The following is a 23,082-nucleotide window of genomic DNA, read 5'->3' as shown; positions in this document are numbered from 1 at the left end:
TAGTCTAAGGGCAGACTGGATGGACCAGGAGGTCTTTTTCTGCCGTCCACCTTCTATGTTTCTACCTTTCTATCTTTCCTGCTTGCTCCTGACTTCAGGGAGTTGCAGTAGACCGACAAGGTACTTCCCCACTTGCAAAATCAGTAGAGGCAGCCAAAAAAAATATAACGCCTTAAATGTGTGAAATCACGGGTGATAACAACTTCCGCTGGTTTTCTGTTGGCAGGGAATTCTCTTTTGCAAAACTAAACGTGGCCACACCCAACCAGCTGTGTAGAAAGGAGTTGTGAGGGTCAGCTTGTGAATTTGGATTGTCTTACCCCAATCTGGTATCCTACACTTCCTGAATCTCTATCCCAGTGATGGCGAACCTATGGCACGGATGCCACAGGTGGCACGCGGAGCCATATCTGCTGGCACACAAGCCATTTATCTATCTATCTATCTATCTATCTATCTATCTATCTATCTATCTATCTATCTATCTATCTATCTATCTATCTATCTATCTACATTATCTATCTATCTATCTATCTATCTATCTATCTATCTATCTATCTATCTATCTATCTATCTATCTATCTATCTATCTACCTACATTATCTATCTATCTATCTATCTATCTATCTATCTATCTATCTATCTATCTATCTATCTATCTATCTATCTATCTACCTATCTACATTATCTATCTACCTATCTACATTATCTATCTATCTATCTATCTATCTATCTATCTATCTATCTATCTATCTATCTATCTATCTATCTATCTATCTATCTATCTATCTATCTATCTATTAGATTTGTATGCCGCCCCTCTCCGTAGACTCGGGGCGGCTAACAACAATAATAAGACAATATAAACAAATCTAATATTTAAGTTTAAGTTAAATTAAGAAACCCTAATTTGAGAAACCAATCATACATACAGACATACCATGCATAAATTTTATAAGCCTAGGGGGAAGGGAATATCTCAATTCCCCCATGCCTGATGACAGAGGTGGGTTTTGAGGAGCTTACGAAAGGCAAGGAGGGTGGGGGCAACTCTGATTTCTGGGGGGAGTTGGTTCCAGAGGGTTGGGGTCGCCACAGAGAAGGCTCTTCTCCTGGGTCCCGCCAGTTGACATTGTTTAGTCGATGGGACCCGGAGAAGGCCAACTCTGTGGGACCTAACCGGTCTCTGGGATTCATGCGGCAGAAGGCGGTCTCAAAGATATTCTGGTCCGATGCCATGAAGGGCTTTATAGGTCATAACCAACACTTTGAATTGTGACCGGAAATTGATTGGCAGCCAATGCAGACTGTGGAGTGTTGCTGTGACATGGGCATATCTTGAGAAGCCCATGATTGCACTCGCAGCTGCATTCTTCACAATCTGAAGTTTCCAAACACTTTTCAAAGGTAGCCCCATGTAGAGAGCATTACAGTAGTCGAGCCTCGAGGTGATGAGGGCATGAGTGACTGTGAGCAGTGAGTCCCTGTCCAAATAGGGCCGCAACTGGTGCACCAGGCGAACCTGGGCAAACGCCCCCCTCGCCACAGCTGAAAGATGTTTGTTATTGCCCTAGTTCACCTCCAGTGCGCTTGTGTCTGCCGGCCAGCTGATTTTTGGCTTGCACAGAGGCTCTGGGAGGGCGTTTTTGGCTTCCAGAGAGCCTCGGGGGGGGAAGCTGTTTTCGTCCTCCCCTTGCATCGAATTATGGGTGGGGGCACTCGTGCATGCGTGATAGCGCACATGCATGCTCTTTCGACACCCGAGGAAAAAAAGGTTAGCCACTTGGATTCTGGTACTGGCAGTTGAAGTTCTACCATTTGAAAAGACACCAACTTGGAAGAAGGACAGGTTGGCGTGTTTCGGAGGAAGACTAAGAATATTATTACAAATCCCAGCGGCCGATTAGGTCCCAAAGAGTTGGCCTTCTCCAAGTCCCATCGACCAGACAATGTCGTCTGGCGGGGCCTAGGGGAAGAGCCTTCTCTGTGGTGGCCCCGGCCCTCTGGAATCAGCTCCCTCCAGAGATTCGCACTGCCTCCACCCTCCTCGCCTTTTGCAAGTGTCTTAAGACTCACTTATGTCGCCAGGCATGGGGCAGCTAGATCATGCCCCCCCCCAACTATTAAATGTGATGTGTGGTTGTGCCTGAGTTGATTGATTGTTTTTAACATAGTGGGATCTTAGCTTATAGTTTTAATTAATTAGATTTGTATACATATTGTTTTTGTATTGTACCCTGTGAGCAGCCCCGAGTCTTCGGAGAAGGGTAGCATAAAAGTCTAAGTAAGTAAGTAAGTAAGTAAGTAAGTAAGTAAGTAAGTAAGTAAGTAAGTAAGTAAGTAAGTAAGTAAGAAAGAAAGAAAGAAAGAAAGAAAGAAAGAAAGAAAGAAAGAAAGAAAGACCTCCACTGAAAAAGTGGTTGCAAAACTACTGTGGGACTTCCGACTTCAGACTGACTGAATTCTGAAGCATAACACACCAGACAGCCTGATCATGGAGAAAAAGAAAGTATGGACCATCGACATCGCAATCCCAGGGGACAGCAGAATTGAGGAGAAGCAGCTAGAGAAATTTGCGAAATACGAAAACCTGAAAATCGAGCTGCAATGACTCTAGCAAAAGCCCGTGAAAGGGGTCCCAGTGGTCCTTGGCACGCTGGGTACAAGACATTTGAAAACCATCGGAATTGACAAAATCTCCACCTGTCAATTGGAAAAGGCTGTTTTACTGGGATCGGCAAACATAATTCGCCGCTACACAACGCAGTCCTAGGTGCTTGGGAAGCGCCCGATTGGTGAAATATGAAATCCAGCATAGTGATCTCGTTTGCTGTGTTGTATTGTTATAAACAACAATAACAACAACAGAGTTGTAAGGGACCTTGGAGGTCTTCTAGTCCAACTCCCTGCTTAGGCGGGAGATTCTACGCTACTTCAGACAAATTTCAGTAGTGGGTTCCTACTGGAACCATAAAGGACGCTGCATCAGTAGTAAAAGTTGAGTTGCGTGCACAGCTTTGAATTTCTGACATGCGTGTTCAAGCATGTTTTTGCTTCTGCACTTGAAACAAAATCTCGTGAGCGAATGTGGGCGCAAGATAGATTTTGGTGATTTTTTTTATTCTATTCTATTCTATTCCCATTCCATTCCATTCCATTCCCCTAACAACCATGTTCTGGAGACCGCACCTACAAAAAGATATTGACAAAATTGAATGGGTCCAAAGATGGGCTACAAGAATGGTGGAAGGTCTTAAGCATAAAACGTATCAGGAAAGACTTCATGAACTCCATCTGTAGAGTCTGGAGGACAGAAGGAAAAGGGGGGACATGATCGAAACATTTAAATATGTTAAAGGGTTAAATAAGGTTCAGGAGGGAAGTGTTTTCAATAGGAAAGTGAACACAAGAACAAGGGGACACAATCTGAAGTTAATTGGGGGAAAGATCAAAAGCAACATGAGAAAATATTATTTTACTGAAAGAGTTGTAGATTCTTGGAACAAACTCCCAGCAGACGTGGTTGGTAAATCCACAGTAACTGAATTGAAACACGCCTGGGATAAACATCCATCCATCCTAAGATAAAATACAGGAAATAGTATAAGGGCAGACTAGATGGACCAGGAGGTCTTTTTCTGCCGTCAGACTTCTATGTTTCTATGTTAAGTGAACTCATTGTTTGCTGCTTTTTTTTTGGGGGGGGGGGGGGGCTCAAAACCAGATATAAATGTGTTTTTGATTTTTTTTAAAAAATGGAAATTACCCTCCTCTGACTGTGTAACTCTGCAAACTGCTATAAATGTTGGGGATAGGATGGCCATCAGAATCAATTTTATGTACAGGTCGAGGACTGTATTGTGCAGTCACAGTAAAGTCAAATAGAAATATTTTGTTGTGGATTTCCAAAGCCCATAATTCACCACCCTCTGGCATTGTTCAGATCACAGATCCTCTGTTTCCTTTTTTTGATCTCAGGCAGGAAAGATTAAACTGTCATTTTTCTTTCCGCTTGTTCAAAGTCAACAAGGAAAGGAATAATAATAATAATAATAATAATTCTAGCATAAACCTGTTGAGAGAAGCAGCAGCATCTGTTGTCGAACAGGTGAAGTGATTTAGATTGGACGAAACTGGGCATAATTGCAGAGAAGGATTTCGGAGTTTTAGTGGACAATCAACAATCAACTAAATACGAGCCAACAGTTTGTGGCAGCAGCCGAAGAAGCCAATGCAATTCTAAACTGCATTAACAGAGGGATACTCTCTTCATTCTCTACATCAATGACCTCTGTGACCATATCGAAAGCAACTGTGTTCTTTTTGCCGACGATGTGAAACTTTTCAATACCACTGACAACACACTCGCTCTCCAAAAAGACCTGGACTTTGTCTCAGACTGGTCTAACACCTGGCAACTTCAAATATCAACCAACAAATGCTCTACCCTCCACATTGGCAAAAAGAATCCAAACCACACATACAAACTGAATAAACAATCTCTCACTGCCAACCCACACTCGGTAAAAGACCTTGGAATACTAATATCGAATGACCTAATTGAAACATGCCTGGGATAAACATAGATCCATCCTAAGATAAAATACAGGAAATAGTATAAGGGCAGACTAGATGGACCAGGAGGTCTTTTTCTGCCGTCAGTCTTCTATGTTTCTATGAATGAGGAAGGAAGGAAAGAAGGAAGGAAAGAAAGAGAAGGAATGAATGAATGAAGGAAGGAAGGGATAAACATAGATCCATCCTAAGATAAAATACAGGAAATAGTATAAGGGCAGACTAGATGGACCAGGAGGTCTTTTTCTGCCGTCAGTCTTCTATGTTTCTATGTTTCAGCCCTTGTGGTTCAGGAGAGGTGGTGAGTGAGGGACACATACTCCTGAGATGCTACTTTTATACAGACATTAGGAAAAAACATAATTTGCCACTAATTGCAAGGTGTCCTGGCCACTCAGATACTGCCTATCTCCAGTGGCTGCCAATCAATCAATCAGTCAATCAATCAATCAATCACCTTGGTTGCCCAGCCCTGGCCAATCCCTTACTCTCTCTCCCACGGAAAGAAATGTGGCAAAGACAAAAAAAAAGGGAAAGTTGAGCTGTTGGCAGGGAGAAATCTAAAAAGGAAAAGCCCCCCCCCTTTGCCCCCATGCACCCCCTTCAGCCTCACCTTCTGCAAGTTGCGGCTCTTGCAAAGATGCCCGGAGAAGGGGGGGTCCCCATCCACTCCCCCTCCTGGGGGGCTCTCCTCTTCGGGGCTCATCTCGGTTGCCTCCAAGTCAGCATCCGTCCGGGGGGGGGAAATCTCAGACCTCCACCTGCTCCCCCACTCCTGAAGGTGGAGGGGACTTTTCCTGATTAGCTTGGTGGTGGTCCTCCTTACCCCACCTCCTCTTTAAAAGGAGTCCTAAAAGCCTCCCCGCATCTCCCCTGGGGGGATTTCAGGGCGGGAGGGTCTTTAAAACCGCTCCATCAACGGACCCCCACCCCCCCAATAAATGCCAATAAATGCTGGATTTTTTTTTCTTTGCAAAATTTGGATGTCAAGGCTTTGCAAAGTTGGGGGGGGGTTGCAAAAAATAGGAAGGGGGGCATGCAACTTGGAGCTCCCTCTCCCCGGTCTCGCGCCGCCCCCTCCTTCCCTACCCGGAGCCCCGAAAAGCTTCGACTCGCGTCCAACCCTTTTTCCTTTTTTTCCTCTCCCCTCTCCAGCCTCGGGCAAAGGGGCCGGCCTTTTTGTCCAATGGCGGAGCCCCGTGGTCTTGGAAGGGCGGCTCCTCCGGCCAACCCGGAGAAGGGAAGGGAGAGGGACCCGCCTCCCAAGGCTATTTCCCAGGGGAGGGAAGGCGGAGCCGGCGGGGGGCGTGGCTCGATCTCCAGGGGCAACCCCGGGGATTTAGAACGCGGTGACGTCACCAAGGGAAAAGGGCGGGGGGAGGGTCGCCGCTCCCTCGCTCGTTTTTGAACTTTGAAGGGGGGGGGCTGCGGGGGAGAAGACCCTTCTGAGGGAGAGGAGAGGAGAGGAGAATGAAAAGCAGGGAAGAGAAGGAAGAGAAGAGAAAGAGAAGAAAGAAACGAAGAAAAGGAGAAGAGAAGAAAGAGAAGAAAGGAAAGAGAACGAAAAGAAAAGAGAAGTGGAAGAAAAGAGAAAGAAGGAAGAGAAGAGGAAAATGAAAAACAGGGAAGAGAAGGAAGAGAAGAGAAAGAGAAGAAAGAAAAGAGAATAAGAAAGAAACGAAGAGAAGGAGAAGAAGAAGAAAAGAAAAAGGAGGGAAGGAAGAGGAGAAAGAAGGAGAGGAGAAAAAAGAGAAAAGAACAGGAGAAGAGGAGAGGAGAAAGAAAAGAACAGAAGGAGAGAAGGAGAAGAGAAGAAAAGAAATATAAGAGAAGAAAGAAGAGAAGAAGAGCAGGAAGAGAAGAAGAGCAGGAGAAGAAAGAGAAGAAAGAAGAAAGAAAAGAGAAGAAACAGAAGGAGAAGAGGAGAAGGAGAGGAAGAGAAGGAGAAAAGGAGGGAGAGAAGAACGAGAAGAAGAGAAGAAAGAGAAAAGAAAGAAAAGAAAGGGAAGAGAAAAGACAAGAAAGAGAAGAGCAAAGAGAAGAAAGAGAAGAAAGAAAAGAGAAGAAAGAAGAGAATGAGAAAAGGAGGAAGAGAAGAATGACAAGAAGAGGAGAAAAGAAAGAAAAGAAGAGAAAGAGAAGAGAAAAGAGAAGAGAAGAGAAGGAAGAAAAGAAAGAAGAGAAGAAAGAGAAAGGAAAAGAGAAGAAGGAGAAAACAGAATTGGAAGGGACCTTGTAGGTCATCTAGTCCAACCCCCTTCCCCAAGCAGGAGGCCCTACATCATTTCTGACAAATGGCAGTCCAATTGAAGTCCAATATGGACTTCAGAGGAGAATCAAAACTACAAAACAAACAAACAAACAAACCCAAAAAGAATTGCTGCCAATCTGCCTTCCATTGAGGACCTGTATACTGCACGAATCAAAAAAGGGAGCAGTGAAAATATTGACTGACCCCTCGCATCCTGGACACGAACTGTTTCAACTCCTGCCCTCAAACTGTTGCCACAGAGCACTGCACGCCAAGACAACTAGACACAAGAACAGTTTTTTCCCCAACGTCATCAGTCTGCTAAACAAATCATTCCCTCAACATTGTCAAACTATTTACAAAGTCTGCAGTACTATTTCTACTAGTTTTTTCTCATCATTCCTATCACCCATCTCCTCTCACTTATGACTGTGTGACTGTAACTTGTTGCTTATATCCTAAGATTTTTTATTAATATTGTTTCTTTATTGCTAATTTTACCCCTATGACAATCATTAAGTATTGTACCTTATGATTCTTGACAAATATACCTTTTCTTTTACTACTCTGAGAGCATCTGCACCAAAGACAAATTCCTTGTGGGTCCAATCACGCTTGGCCAATAAATAATTCTACCTATTTCCAAAATTATGCCCTAGTTCCAGCAAAAATATTATGGTTCACTTTAGTTTTGTTTTGTTTTCCCCCCAATGCCATCACTCTGCCAAACAAATAATTCCCTCACCTCTGTCAAACTATTCACTAAGGCTGCATGACTATTACTATTAGCCTTCTCATTGTTCCTATCACCCATCTCCTCCCATTTATGACTATAGCTGTAACTTGTTGCTTGTATCCTTATGATTTATATTAATATTGATTCTTTCGCAATTTCTTATTTGACCCCTATGACAATCATTAAGTCTTGTACCTTGTGATTCTATTCTATTCTATTCTATTCTATTCCATTCCATTCCATTCCATTCCATTCTATTCTATTGAAAGTCTCCAGGGGTGAAGCACCCACAACTTCTGAAGGCAAGCTGAAGGCAATCTCACTTTCAGAAAATCCCTCCTTATTTCCAGGTCAGAAACTATGTAGAGTTTCCAGCTTGGGTAGGGGGGCTGGACTAGGTGACCTACAAGGTCCTTTCCAATTTTGTTAATCTAAAGGATATCAAGACTCTAGAAAAAGTGCACAGAAGAGCAACAAAGGTGATCAGGGGACTGGAGACTAAAACATATGAAGAATGGTTGCAGGAACTGGGAATGGCTAGTTTAATGAAAAGAAGGACTAGGGGAGACAGGATAGCAGCCTTCCAGTATCTGAGGGGCTGCCCCAGACGGTAGGATAGATGGAAACTGAACAAGGAGAGATTCACCCTGGAAATAAAGAGAAAAATTCTTTTCTAAAATGTTTACATTATTTTATTTTATTGTTTTAAACATCTCAATATTTTAATATAGAAGTACTGTAGACCCATTTTCAAAGATTATTTCTAATTGGTAATATACAATATTTCATATGTTTACAAGTTCCACATTTTCATCATTCATTTCCCATTGTTTCACAGTCCTTTCTTTTTTTTTAAAAAAAAATCCAGTTGTACCATCTATTCTATATTTCATAATATTCTGAATTATTTTGTCCTTTGAGTTCAATTGTCAGCCTATCCATTTCGGCATCCCAATAATTTTTGTCTATTAATACATTTTATTTATCTATCTATCTATCTATCTATCTATCTATCTATCTATCTATCTATCTATCTATCTATCTATCTATCTATCTATCTATCTATCTATCTCTTTATCTCTTTATCTCTTTATCTCTTTATCTCTTTATCTCTTTATCTCTTTATCTCTCTCTTTATCTCTCTCTTTATCTCTCTCTTTCTCTCTCTCTTTATCTCTCTCTTTATCTCTCTCTTTCTCTCTCTCTTTCTCTCTCTCTTTCTCTCTCTCTCTTTCTCTCTCTCTCTCTCTCTTTCTCTCTCTCTTTATCTCTCTCTTTATCTCTTTATCTCTTTATCTCTTTATCTCTTTATCTCTTTATCTCTTTATCTCTTTATCTATTGGATTTATATTCCGCCCCTCTCCAAGGACTCAGGGCAGCTTACAACATATAAAAGAAAACAGTGAAATACAATAGCTAAATCCAATTAAAATTAAAACTAGATAAACTAATCTAAAATCCCCAATTTGTTAAAAAATCAATCATATCCATTCAGACAGCAATCACACATAACATTTTTGGATAAGTATAGTAAAAAAGGAGAAATTTCTGACAGTGAGAACAATCAACAAATGGAACAGAAGTTGCCTTTGGAAATTATGGGAATCCCTGGAAGCTTTCAAGAAAAAACTGGACGGCCCTTGGTCAGAAATGATGTAGGGTCTCCTGGTTGGCAGAGGGGTGGACTGGATGACCTCCAAGGTTTTATTTATTTATTTATTTATTTACTTACTTACTTACTTATTTATTGGATTTGTATGCCACCCCTCTTCGCAGACTCGGAGCGGCTAACAACAATGATAAAAAAACAACATGTAACAATCCAATTTAATAAAACAATTAAAAACCCTCATTATAAAACCAAACATACACACAAACATACCATGCATAACTTGTAATGGCCTAGGGGGAAGGAATATCTCAACTCCCCCATGCCTGGAGGCATAAATGAGTCGAGTAGTTTACGAAAGCCAGGGAGGGTGGGGGCAGTTCTAATCTCCGGGGGGGGAGTTGGTTCCAGAGGGCCGGGGCCACCACAGAGAAGGCTCTTCCCCTGGGGCTCGCCAAACGACATTGTTTGGTCGACGGGAGCCGGAGAAGGCCAACTCTGTGGGATCTTATCGGTCGCTGGGATTCATGCGGTAGCAGGCGGTTCCGGAGGTAATCTGGTCCACTGCCATGTAGGGCTTTAAAGGTCATGACCAACACTTTGAATTGTGACTGGAAACCGATTGGCAGCCAGTGCAGGCTGCGGAGTGTTGAAGAAACGTGGGCGAATCTTGGAAGCCCCACGACGGCTCTCGCGGCTGCGTTCTGCACGATCTGAAGTTTCCGAACACTTTTCAAAGGTAGCGCCATGTAGAGAGCGTTACAGTAATCGAACCTCGAGGTGATGAGGGCATGAGCGACTGTGAGCAGTGACTCCCTGTCCAAATAGGTCCCTTCCAAGTCTTCTGTTATTCTCTATTCTGTTATTCTGGAAGTCGGCATTTGTTGAGCAGATAAAAGAAGGAAAGGACGTCAGGAGAAATCTAAACTAACAGTAGTATCAGTGCTGGCTTTCTCAGCTCCAATCTGTTTTTCTTTGCAAAAGTCGATTCGGCCTGGGCGATGATAGGTATGGCTGGAGGAGGGAGCCGGAAAGGAGCTTTAGATACGACCCAAAGTCTTCTCCAGCCAGATCCCCCATTTCTTTCCTGCTCTGATGCTGATAGGGATGTTTTCCCTGCTCGCTGGAGATACGCAGAAGGCAGGAAAGCCTGAGAAATCTCCCAATAGCTTTTGGTTTATCTTGGGCTGCATATGTATAATTAGGACAATAGCATTGGCGGTGATTTGGAGCACAGGACAAACATGATAGAGACCAGGGATGGTGCAATTAACGACATGATTAAGGGACTGAAACCAAGACTTACGAAGAGAGACTGCGGGAACTGGGCATGGATAGCCTAGACCAGGGGTCGGGAACCTATGGCTCGCGAGCCAGATATGGCTCTTTTGATGGCCGTATCTGGCTCGCAGACAGGGCTCCTACCTGTCTATGGCCCGGGCCCCGGCGCCCGCCAAAAACTCCCCAACCCCGAAGAGAAAACCCCCGCCAGCCCCCTCCTTCCCTTCCCACCCTGCCCTCCTTCCCCGAGGCGTCCCTTGCCCATCATCCCCTGCCGGCCAATGGGGCAGCGGGACTGCTAGATGGGCAGCTCTTCCGGCGAGGGTGGGCCTCCGCCCGCGCAGAAAGCATCCTCCCTCACACCCAGCGCCAGCCATGGGAGCTTCCGCCGCCGCCTTCCGCAAGGCCCCCAGAGGAGCCGCGTGGGTCTTCTCCTGGTGAGTCACCGCTCCCAGAGTGTAGGGGGGGGAGCTTTGCAACCTGCAGCCGAGGCGTCCCGGGGACTTGCAGCAGGTGAGAATCGCCGCCGGAATTTCCAGCAAGACAAAAGAGAAAAAAAAGTTTCGCTTCGGAAGCAGCCGGGAGTCTGTGCTTTTGACAGCCCCCCCACCCCCCGCTTCGTTTAGGGGCGTGGAGGAAATGCCGCCCGGGTGACAGGGGAGCCGATGGTAATCGCCCTTTTGATAGCTGGAGCAATTAAAAAGGGGAGGAGCTCCGGGCCAGGGAGGGGAAGGCGAGGGGGGGGTGCATGAAGGAATGCCTCCCTCCCTTCCTCCGGTATAAAAATCCAGGTGAGGCGTCGCGAGGGCTCCACGCGGGGTCTTCCGGCCCGGCCCACTCAGGAGCAAGAGAGGGACAGAGAGAAAGAAAGAGGGACAGAGAAAGAAAGAGAGGGACTGAGAGAAAGAGGGACAGAGAAAGAAAGAGGGACAGAGAGAAAGAAAGAGAGGGACAGAGTGAAAGAAAGAGGGACAGAGAGAAAGAAAGAGAGGGACAGAGAGAAAGAAAGAGAAGAGAGAGAAAGAAAGAGAGAGGGGGGAGAGAAAGGGAAAGAGGGAGAGAGAAAGGAAGAAGAGAGATAGAAAGGGAGAGAGAGAGAGAAAGCAGGAGACAGAGAGAGGGAGAGAGAAAGGGAGAGATACAAAGAGTGAGTGAAAGAGAGAAGAGAGATAAAGAAAGAGAGAAAGAAAGAGAAAGAGAGGACAGAGAAAGAGAGAGAGAGAATTAGAAAGACAAGGACAGAGAGAAAGGGAGAGAGAGAAAGAGGAAGAATAAATATTAAATATTGTATTTGTTCCCATTTTGTTTTTTACTTTAAATAAGGTATGTGCAGTGTGCATAGAGATTTGTAAAATAATAAAATAGATAATTGACATAACTTACAATGCGTTGTGTGACATGTCCAACGTTCCATCTTCTTTCTTCTGCGAATGCCTCAAAGCTGGCATTCTCTCAACATCAGGTGGGAAGAATGCCAGCTTCCAGTCATGCGCAGGAAAAAGAAGAAGCCAGACTGCTGGACTGATGTCATGCATCGCAAGCTCACAATGTAAGTTATTTATTTAATTTTTTTACTGCTAATTACCATTGTTTCAGTCCAGTTGTGGCTTTATACAGCAGGGAGGAGCATTCCTTGCTGTACTAAGTGAACATTGGAGCGATTGATCTGTCAATGGCCCTTTAAACATATTGTACGGCTCTCGCGGAATTATATTTCAAAATATGTGGCGTTTACGGCTCTCTTAGCCAAAAAGGTTCCTGACCCCTGGCCTAGACCAACAATGTGCAGTAGCAGCTTAAAACTCCAACACAATCCTAAGCTGCATCAACAGGGGGATACACTCCAAGACCAGGGAAGTCTTAATACCACTCTACTATGCCCTGGTCCGACCACACCTGGAGCACTGTATTCAGTTCTGGTCACCACACTTCAAAAGAGACATTGAAACTCTGGAGAAGGTGCAAAAAAGAGCAACCAAGATGATTAAGGGACTGGAAACCAAGACTTACGAAGAGAGACTGTGGGAACTGGGCATGGATAGCCTAGAGAAAAGGAGGGCCAGAGTGGACATGATAGCAGTCTACAAGTATACAAGGGGATGTCACAGAGAGGAGGGGATCACTTTATTCTTCAGGGCACAAGAGGGCCGGACGAGGAACAACGGCTGGAAGCTGACCAAGGAGAGATTCAACATGGAGATATGGAGGAACTTCCTGACGGTCAGAGCGATCAACCAGTGGAACAATGTACCAGCGGACATTGTGAACTCCAACACTCTGGACATTTTTAAGAGAAGATTGAACTGCCACTTGACTGATGTACTATAGGGTTCCTGCTTGGGCAGGGGGTTGAACTCGATGGCCTTCATGGTCCCTTTCGACTCTAACAATAAATAAATAAATGAATAAATGAATGAATGAACGAACGAACAAACAAACAAACAAACAAACAAACAAACAAACAAACAAACAAACAAACAAACAAACAAACATGGTTTTTAACTGGTCATTTATTTATTTATTTACTAACTAACTAACTAACTTATTTATTGGACTTCTTTTTTTAATTTTAAAATAAACTTTACAAATAAGCAATGAAGAAACAATCAATATTAATAAAAATCTTAGGATACAAGCAACAAGTTACAGTGATACAATCCTAAGTAGGAGGAAAAGGATGATAGGAATGATGAGAAAAAACTAGTAGAAATAGAAGTGCAGACTTAATAAAAAGTTTGACAGTGTTGAGGGAATTATTTGTTCAGCAGAGTGATGGCATTGGGGAAAAACTGTTCTTGTGTCTAGTTGTGTTGGTGTGCAGTGATCTGTAGTGACGTTTTGAGGATTGGAGTTGAAACAGTTTATGTCCAGGAAGCGAGGGGTCAGTAAATATTTTCACGGCCCTCTTTTTGACTTGTGCAGTCTACAGGTCTTCAATGGAAGGCAGGTTGGCAGCAATTGTTTTTTCTGCAGTTCTGATTCTCCTCTGAAGTCTCTGTCGGTCTTGTTGGGTTGCAGAACCGAACCAGACAGTGATGGAGGTGCAGATGACAGACTCAATTATTCCTCTGTAGAACTGGATCAACAGCTCCTTGGGCAGTTTGAGCTTCCTGAGCTGGCGCAGAAAGAACCTTCTTTGTTGTGCTTTATTGATGATGTTTTTGATGTTAGGTGACCATTTTAGGTCTTGAGATATGATAGAACCTAGAAATTTTATGGTCTCTACTGTTGATACTGTGTTGTCTAGTATTGTGAGAGGTGGAAGGATGGAAGGGCTTCTCCTAAAGTCTACCACCATTTCTATGGTTTTGAATGTGTTCAGTTCTAGATTATTCTGGTCACACCACAACCTCCCGTCTGTATGTGGATTCATCATTATCTCGAATGAATCCGATCACTGTTGTATCGTCTGCAAACTTCAGTAGTTTAACAGATGGATCATTTGAGATGCAGTCATTGGTGTATAGAGAGAAGAGAAGTGGTGAGAGTACACAGCTTTGGGGGGACCCTGTTGCTAATTGTACAGGTATTTGATGCGATTTCTCCTAGCTTCACTTGCTGCTTAGGTTTAGGTTTAGGTTTATTGGATTTATATGCCGCCCCTCTCCGCAAACTCGGGGCGGCTCACAACAATAATAAAAAACAGTATAGTACATAATACCAAATCCAATGCCCACCCATCTAGTTACAATTTAAAATTAATAATCTCATAAAAACAGTATATATAAAAAACAGGCACACAGTCAATCAATCAACAAAACAACATGGGCAAGGGGGAGGTGTTTTAGTTCCCCCACCCCATGCCTGACGGCAAAGGTGGGTCTTAAGGAGTTTACGAAAGGCAGGGAGGGTGGGGGCAATCCTAATCTCAGGGGGGAGCTGGTTCCAGAGGGTCGGGGCCCCCACAGAGAAGGCTCTTCCCCTGGGTTCCGCCAGACGACATTGTTTAGTCGACGGGACCCGGAGAAGGCCAACTCTGTGGGACCTAACCGGTCGCTGGGATTCGTGTGGCAGGAGGCGGTCCCGAAGATATTCTGGTCCGGTGCCATGAAGGGCTTTATAGGTCATAACCAACAATTTGAATTGTGACCGGAAACTGATCGGCAGCCAGTGCAGACTGCGGAGTGTTGGAGTGATATGGGCATACTTGGAGACGCCCATAATTGCTCTCGCAGCTGCATTCTGCACGATCTGAAGTTTCCGAACACTTTTCAAAGGTAGCCCCATGTAGCGAGCGTTACAGTAATCGAGCCTCGAGGTGATGAGGGCATGAGTGACTGTGAGCAATGACTCCCGGTCCAAATAGGGCCGCAACTGGCGCACCAGGCGAACCTGGGCAAACCGCCCCCCTCGCCACAGCTGAAAGGTGTTTTTCTAATGTGAGCTGTTGATCGAGGAGGACGCCCAAGTTGCGGACCCTCTCTGAGGGGGTCAATAATTCCCCCCCCAGGGTAATGGACGGACCAGATAGAATTGTCCTTGGGAGGCAAAACCCACAGCCACTCCGTCTTGTCTGGGTTGAGTTTGAGTTTGTTGACACCCATCCAGGCCCCAACAGCCTCCAGGCACCGGCACATCACTTCCACCACTTCGTTGACTGGACATGGGGTGGAAATGTACAACTGGGTATCATCGGCATATTGATGATACCTCACCCCATGCCCTTGGATGATCTCACCAAGTGGTTTTCATGTAGATATTAAATAGCAGGGGGGAGAGGACCGACCCCTGCGGCACCCCACAAGAGAGAAACCTCGGGGTCGACCTCTGACCCCCCACTAACACCGACTGCGACCGACCGGAGAGGTAGGAGGAGAAACCACTGAAGAACAGTGCCTCCCACTCCCAACCCCTCTAGCCGGCGCAGAAGGATACCATGGTCGATGCTATCGAAAGCCGCTGAGAGGTCAAGGAGCACCAGGACAGAGGACAAGCCCTGTCCCGGGTCCGCCAGAGATCATCCATCAACGCGACCAAAGCAGTTTCCGTGCTGTAGCCGGGCCTGAAACCCGACTGTTGAGGACCTAGATAATCGGCTTCATCCAAGGACCGCTGGAGTTGAAGTGCCACCACCTTCTCGACAACCTTCCCCATGAAGGGAAGGTTGGAGACTGGACGGTAGTTATTAAGCACGGCTGGGTCCAGGGAAGGCTTCTTGAGGAGGGGGCGCTTCCTGTCTGTTGGGAGCCAGATCCATTATTATTATTATTATTATTATTTATTTATTTATTTTATTATTTATTAGATTTGTATGCCGCCCCACTCTGTAGACATTATTACTATCACTATCACTATTACTATTATTATTTATTAGATTTGTATGCCGCCCCTCTCCGAAGAATTATGCCATAATAAGAATTATGTATATTTTCTTTTATGTACACTGAGAGCATCTGCATGAAAGACAAAGTTCTTGTGTATCCAATCACACTTGGCCAATAAAGAATTCTGTTCTATTCTATTCTTCCATTCCACTTTCTTCTCTCCTCTCCTCTCCTATTCTATTCTATAATAAGAATTATGCCATAATAATGTTACAGAGCCATAATGTAGATTTATGGGTTTTTTGTTGAGTGTGATACATCAACTAAGCCCACTGAAGCTGATTCAACCAATCATCGTTGAGCAAATCAAAGTTTAATGTGATTTGTGACCTCACAGACACACGAAGCTGATATTGTAGGACATCACCTAGTAGTTGATGCAGCTAAGTTTCTGCTCACCTTGGCTTGAGGATCTTCAACAAGAGGGAGATCTTCCATGACTCATGATTCATTCCAAGCCCATCTCTCTTGACACTGAAGATCAATTATCCCTCCTTTTTTTTTTTTAAGATCCTATATCTAGTCCAGATTTTTGAGCAGCAGGAAACTCCTTCATCCCTTCCATCTACATTTTCTCTAGGTAAAAGTTACACTACATTCCTCTTTTTTTAAAAAAAAAATTTTTTTTAAAATTATTTTTCATTAAACAAAAACAAACAACATTCAACATTCAAGGAGCTACCATTACTCCGCTTATCGCAGAAGTCTAGCTAATACAAAAAATTTCCCCTAACTATAATCAGATCAATACAGAAATATAACACACACACTTTATATTCTTGTTAAATTTAACTCTGTATTCTTTATGTTAATTAATTTTCTTACCTATAAAATATCAAGCACTTAAACTAGTAATAAAAATATAAAAAAGTAACACTTTAAAATTTATAATATTGCAAAAATACTCTATGTTTATATTGTTTTTAAACTATTACATTCTATCTATCATTATCATGTTATAAATTTTTTGAAAATTCACTTATTTAGTATAACTAAAAAAGAGAAACCTTGTCATATTAATTTCTAAGTGTTCTCTCATGTATGCATACAGTTAACTTTCAAATTAATAAGTTCCATAATTATAAATTCTTACTTATTTAATTTTACAACTATTTTTAAAATTCCACCATTTATATACTTTGTCCCATATTTTATAAAATTCTGTTTCAGCTTGGTTATTCAAATGTTTTGTCATCATATCTAGTTCTACACATTCCATAATTTTTTAAAATACTTCTGCATATTTTGGTATTTCCTTTTCTTTCCATTTCTGTGTGAATGTAATTCTTGCCGCAACTGAAATATGTATTATTAAGTAATACATTTCTTTTTTATACTTCATATCTAAAATACCCAGTAGGAAGAATTCAGGAGACTTTTTAATCTTCTCATTTGTTATTTCTTTTAACCATTTCTCTACTTTGTTCCAATATTTCTTGGCTTCAGGGCATGTCCACCGTGCGTGAAAATATGCACCAATTTCTTTCTTGCGCAGATGGGAGAAACATTAGGAAACATTTTAGAGATCCTCTTATTGGCTTGTCTTCCAATCACTTGACTATTGTCTTCTCAAACAAGGAGCCCTGAATGTCCTGTAGATCAGGTGTCACCAACCTTTCAGACCTCGGGGACCCCCAAATTCATAATTTTATATCTCGTGGACCACTAATATGGATTTTTAAAAAAAAAGATATATAGTATTTAGTGAAATATAAAAATGCAAATAATTTTTCAGTGGCATACAGGTTGAGTGGGCTGCATATACAAGCAGGAAAATTAATCCATTATTTTTATTTTCTTTTTTAAAAATAATTTTTATTCATTTATAAACTTTAAAAAAATATATATAAAAGGAAAAAAAAACCAAACAAAGATGACATTATATAATATGAACCAAAAATGAAAATGAAACGTCTGTGCATACATTTTTACCTTTAAGGTTATTTTATGGTACATATATTGATTAATCCATTATTTTTCATCTGCCCAAAAACTCTGTTTTACAGGATGAAGTTGAAATCTTACAATGATCCAGAGCTTTCAACAGAATGAGTTTATCACAGCATAGAATCGAATCTGTCTCAAAAGCTTTCTATTAGGATTATATGTTAGGTTTTATATGCAATTTTTTTAATATATAATTTTCTTGAAATTTTTAGCAAGATAAAAAAATTTCAGATATGAGAAAAGAAGTGAAAAAAATAAATCAGAAATGAAATAGAAAAAAAGAAAAGAAAAATAGTTTCTGATCTTATTAAAAGTTATTATAAATGTATTTATACTTTACCCTCTCTCTGGGATTACCTCATAACTTTTCCATAAAGTCACCTTTGTAATCTTCAAACTCATAAATTTAAAAAAAAACCCAAAACACACCTATAAAGATCATAAGATTTTTACCTGCTATTTTTTAAAAAATAAATTTTAAAAAAGTAAATTAAAAAAAAAATTTTAAATTAAATTTATGGAAGTCTAAAATACAAATAAAAGTGAAATTATTGGGAAAATGGAGAAAGGAAAAAAAGGAGATTTTTCATGTGTTTGTCTTAAATTCTTTTTTTTCTTCCAGAACTCTCGAGAATGCCATGGATTCCACCCTGTGTATGAGAAAAGAAGTGAAATAAATAAATAAATCAGAAATGAAATTTAAAAAAAAAATAGTTCCTGATCTTATTAAAAGTTATTATAAATGAATTTATAGTCTTCGGAGAGGGGCGGCATACAAATCTAATAAATTATTATCATTATTTATACTTTACCCTCTCTCTAGCGGTTACCTCATAACTTTTCTATAGAGTCACCTTTGTAATCTTCAAACTCATAAATTACAAAAAAAAGTACGCCTAAAAAGATCACAAGATTTTAAACTATTTTTTAAAAAAATTAAATTTAAAAATTTAAAATAAAAAAAATAATTTTAAAATTAAATTTATGGAAGTCTAAAATACAAATAAAAGTGAAAATATTGGGAAAACGGAGAAAGGAAAAAAAAGGAGATTTTTCATGTGTTTGTCTTAAATTCTATTTTTTCTTCCAGAACTCTTGAGAATGTCATGGATTCCACCCTGTGTAATGGACACGGTGTTCCTTATCTCAGGTAAATTAAATACGAGCCAGACGTGTGCGGCAGCTGCCAAAAAAGGCAACACAATCTCAGCTTGCATTTATTATTATTATTATTATTATTATTATTATTATTATTATTATTATTTTCAATATATTTTATTAGTTTTCATAAAATAGACAATACTGACAAACATAACATCAAACACAAAAATGGGGTTGTATCTTCCCCGCTTATTCAAAAAGTAAAAATTTCAATACAGAAAAAAGAATACTTAAAAAAAAATACTTAAAATCAACTTATTAATATAAATGAAAAGAATAAATTTGTTTGACTTTTTATAGTAGGTCTTAATATATAAACTAATTCTAACATAATTCTAAAAATCTTATCCCTACTAATTCTAATATAACACTTAAATCATATCTCTACTAATACAATTATCTTATTTGTTTATTTGTTTGTCTTAGCTTTTTATTCATTTCTTCTTGTTTATCCATATATACACTTTGCATTATTAGAGGGATAGAATCAAGATCCCACAATCGTATTCCAACTTCGTTTTAAATTGTTGGTATAGGATTATAGTATTCACTTTTTCTCTCTGTGTGTTTTTGCTTCTGGCCTGCACATATGCGTGGGGTGGGTGTGCGGAGGTTGTGTGCTCGTGTAAGGGGAGGACACTGCCTAATGGGGTTGGGCAGGGGACAGGGCAAAGTTGACTCTTCTATGACTTATTTATTTTATTTATTAATTAGATTTGTATGCCACCCCTCTCCGTAAACTCGGGGCAGCTAACAATAGTAAAAAGACAATATGAACAAATCTAATCTTAAAGTAATGTAAAAAACCCCAATTTAAGAAACCAAGTCTGCGGAGAGGGGCGGCATACAAATCTAAATAAATAAATAAATAAATAAATACAGACATACCATGCATAAATTTTATAAGCCTAGGGGGAAGGGAATATCTCAATTCCCCCATGCCTGATGACAAAGGTGGGTTTTAAGGAGCTTACGAAAGGCAAAGAGGCTGGGGGGCAACTCTGATATCTGGGGGAGTTGGTTCCAGAGGGTCAGGGCCGCCACAGAGAAGGCTCTTTCCCTGGGTCCCACCAAATGACATTGTTTAGTCGACGGGACCCGGAGAAGGCCAACTCTGTGGGACCTAACTGGTCGCTGGGATTTGTGCGGCAGAAGACGGTCCTGGAGATATTCTGGTCCGATGCCATGAAGGGCTTTATAGGTCATAACCAACACTTTGAATTGTGACCGGAAAACCGATCGGCCAACCAATGCAGACTGCGGAGTGTTGGTGTGACATGGGCATATTTGGGAAAGCCCATGACAGCTCTCGCAGCTGCATTCTGCACGATCTGAAGTTTCCGAACACTTTTCAAAGGTAGCCCCATGTAGAGAACATTACAGTAGTCGAGCCTCGATGTGATGAGGGCATGAGTGATTGTGAGCAGTCCAAATAGGGCCGCAACTGGTGCACCAGGCGAACCTGGGCAAACGCCCCCCTCGCCACAGCTGAAAGATGTTTCTCTAATGTGAGCTGTGGATTGAGGAGGACGCCCAAGTTGCGGACCCTCTCTGAGGGCTTCAATGATTCCCCCCCCCAGGGTAATGAACGGACAGATGGAGTTGTCCTTGGGGAGGCAAAACCCACAGCCACTCCGTCTTATCAGGGTTGAGTTTGAGTCTGTTGACACCCATCCAGGCCCACATCACTTCCACTGCTTCACTGACTGGACTACAACTCCCCAGAATTCATGAGCCAATCATGCTAGCTCAGAAATTCTGGGAGTTGAAGTCCACATGTCATAGAAGAGCCAGCTTTGCCTACCCCCTGGGTTAGGGCACACACGTGTAGTATCGCGCACACCCTTTTGGCACTGGAGCAAAAAAAAAAGGTTTGCCACCCCCTGAGATAGTCCATCATTTGAGTGTGATGGGAATTGTGCTGTGGGGGGCAGTATGTGTGTGTGGTGGTGGAGGGGGAAGAGGGTCCCAGGACCCTTAACAGATTTTGGGGTTTTCCGCAGTTAAAATCCCAGATTATTGCTTGGGGACGGTGCAGCTGAGTTTTATGCACCCATCCGAAGACCCCTTCTGTCCAGTTATAATAATAATAATAATAATAATAATAATAATAATAATAATAATAATTTATTGGATTTGTATGCCACCCCTCCCCGTAGACTCGGGGCGGCTAACAATAATAAACACAACATGTACAATCCAATAATAAAAAACAACTAAAAACCCCTATTATAAAACCAAACATACATACAGACATACCATGCTTAACTTGTAATGGCCTAGGGGGAAGGAATATCTCAACTCCCCCATGCCTGGCGGTATAAATGAGTCTTGAGTAGTTTATGAAAGACAGGGAGGGTGGGGGCAGTTCTAATCTCCGGGGGGAGTTGGTTCCAGAGGGCCGGGGCCACCACAGAGAAGGCTCTTTCCCTGGGGCCCGCTGAACAACATTGTTTAGTCGACGGGACCCGGAGAAGGCCAACTCTGTGGGACCTTATCGGTTGCTGGGATTCGTGCAGTATCAGGCGGTTCTGGAGGTACTCTGGTCCAATGCCATGTAGGGCTTTAAAGGTCATGACCAACACTTTGAATTGTGACTGGAAACTGATCGGCAGCCAATTCAAGCCACGGAGTGTTGAATAAATGTGGGCGAATCTTGGAAGCCCCACGATGGCTCTTGCGGCTGCGTTCTGCACGATCTGAAGTTTCCGAACACTTTTCAAAGGTAGCCCCATGTAAAAGCGGTGTTCCCCAAGGTAGAGTACTGGGACCAACGCTCTTCATTCTCTACATCAGGGTTTCCCAACCTTGGCAACTTGAAGATATCTGGACTTCAATTCCCATGCTGGCTGGGGAATTCCGGAAGTTGAAGTCCCAATATTTTCAAGTTGCCAAGGTTGGGAAACACTGCTCTACATCAATGACCTTTGCGATTACATCACAAGCAACTGTGTCCTCTTCGCCGACGATGTAAAACTCTTCAACACCACCGATAACACAACTACTCTCCAAAAAGACCTGAACTCTGTTTCTGAGTGGTCTAACACATGGCAACTCCAAATCTCAACTAGCAAATGCTCTGTCCTACACATTGGGAAGAAGAATGTGAACTCCAAATACGAACTGAATAATCAAATTATCACAGATAACCCCCACTCGGTTAAAGACCTTGGTATACTAATAACAAAAGACTTAAGTGGCAAAGCCCACTGCAGCAATATAGCCAAGAAGGCTTCAAGAGTTGTAAACCTAATCCTACGTAGCTTCTGCTCTGGCAATCTCACACTACTTACCAGAGCTTACAAAACTTTTTCCAGACCCATCCTTGAATACAGCTCATCTGTTTGGAACCCATATCGCATCTCAGACATCAACACCCTTGAAAATGTCCAGAGATACTTCACCAGAAGAGCCCTTCACTCCTCCACTCAAAGTAGAATACCCTAAGAGACTAGACTTTCAATCCTGGTTCTAGAAAGCTTAGAACTAAGATGCCTTAAACATGATCTAAGTATTGCCCACAAGATCATATGCTGCAACCTCCTGCCTGTTGGCGACTACTTCAGCTTCAACCACAACAACACAAGAGCACACAACAGATTTAAACTTAATATTAACTGCTCCAAACTTGACTGTAAAAAATATGATTTCAGTAACCGAGTTGTTGAAACGTGCAACTCATTACCGGACTCTATAGTGTCATCCCCAAACCCCCAACACTTTACCCTTAGATTATCCCCGGTTGACCTATCCAGATTCCTAAGAGGTCAGTAAGGGGCGAGTACAAGTGCATTAGAGTGCCTTCCGTCCCCTGTCCTATTGCTCTCCTACATCTCCTATACCTTTCTTCTATTCCTATATATCTTCTTCTATTTCCTGTGTTTTATCTTAGGATGGATATATGTTTATCCCAGGCATGTTTAAATTCAGTTACTGTGGATTTACCAACCACGTCTGCTGGAAGTTTGTTCCAAGGATCTACTATTATTTCACTGAAAGAGTAGTAGATCCTTGGAACAAACTTCCAGCAGACGTGGTTGGTAAATCCACAGTAACTGAATTGAAACATGCCTGGGATAAACATATATCCATCCTAAGATAAAACACAGGAAATAGTATAAGGGCAGACTAGATGGACCATGAGGTCTTTTTCTGCTGTCAGTCTTCTATGTTTCTATGTTTCTATGTTTCTATTCTT

At 42.1% G+C, this 23,082-nt stretch overlaps 1 protein-coding gene across 3 annotated transcripts in view; it reads right to left on the bottom strand.

Moving 5' to 3' along the window:
* Positions 1-5,736, bottom strand: part of RHPN1 (rhophilin Rho GTPase binding protein 1) — a 53,685-nt gene extending 47,949 nt beyond the window's left edge. For all 3 annotated transcript variants that reach the window (XM_070748373.1, XM_070748375.1, XM_070748374.1), the window contains exon 1: positions 5,189-5,736. In XM_070748373.1, coding sequence (XP_070604474.1) covers positions 5,189-5,281 — 93 coding nt within the window. In that variant the 5' untranslated portion in view covers positions 5,282-5,736. The remainder of the gene's footprint in view (positions 1-5,188) is intronic.
* Positions 5,737-23,082: the final 17,346 nt, after the last annotated feature.

The sequence above is a fragment of the Erythrolamprus reginae genome, chromosome 3 (assembly GCF_031021105.1).
Source record: "Erythrolamprus reginae isolate rEryReg1 chromosome 3, rEryReg1.hap1, whole genome shotgun sequence".
Lineage (NCBI taxonomy): Eukaryota > Metazoa > Chordata > Lepidosauria > Squamata > Dipsadidae > Erythrolamprus > Erythrolamprus reginae.
The sequence above is the reverse complement of the archived record's forward strand: the minus strand, read 5'-3'. Positions and strand labels throughout refer to the sequence as shown.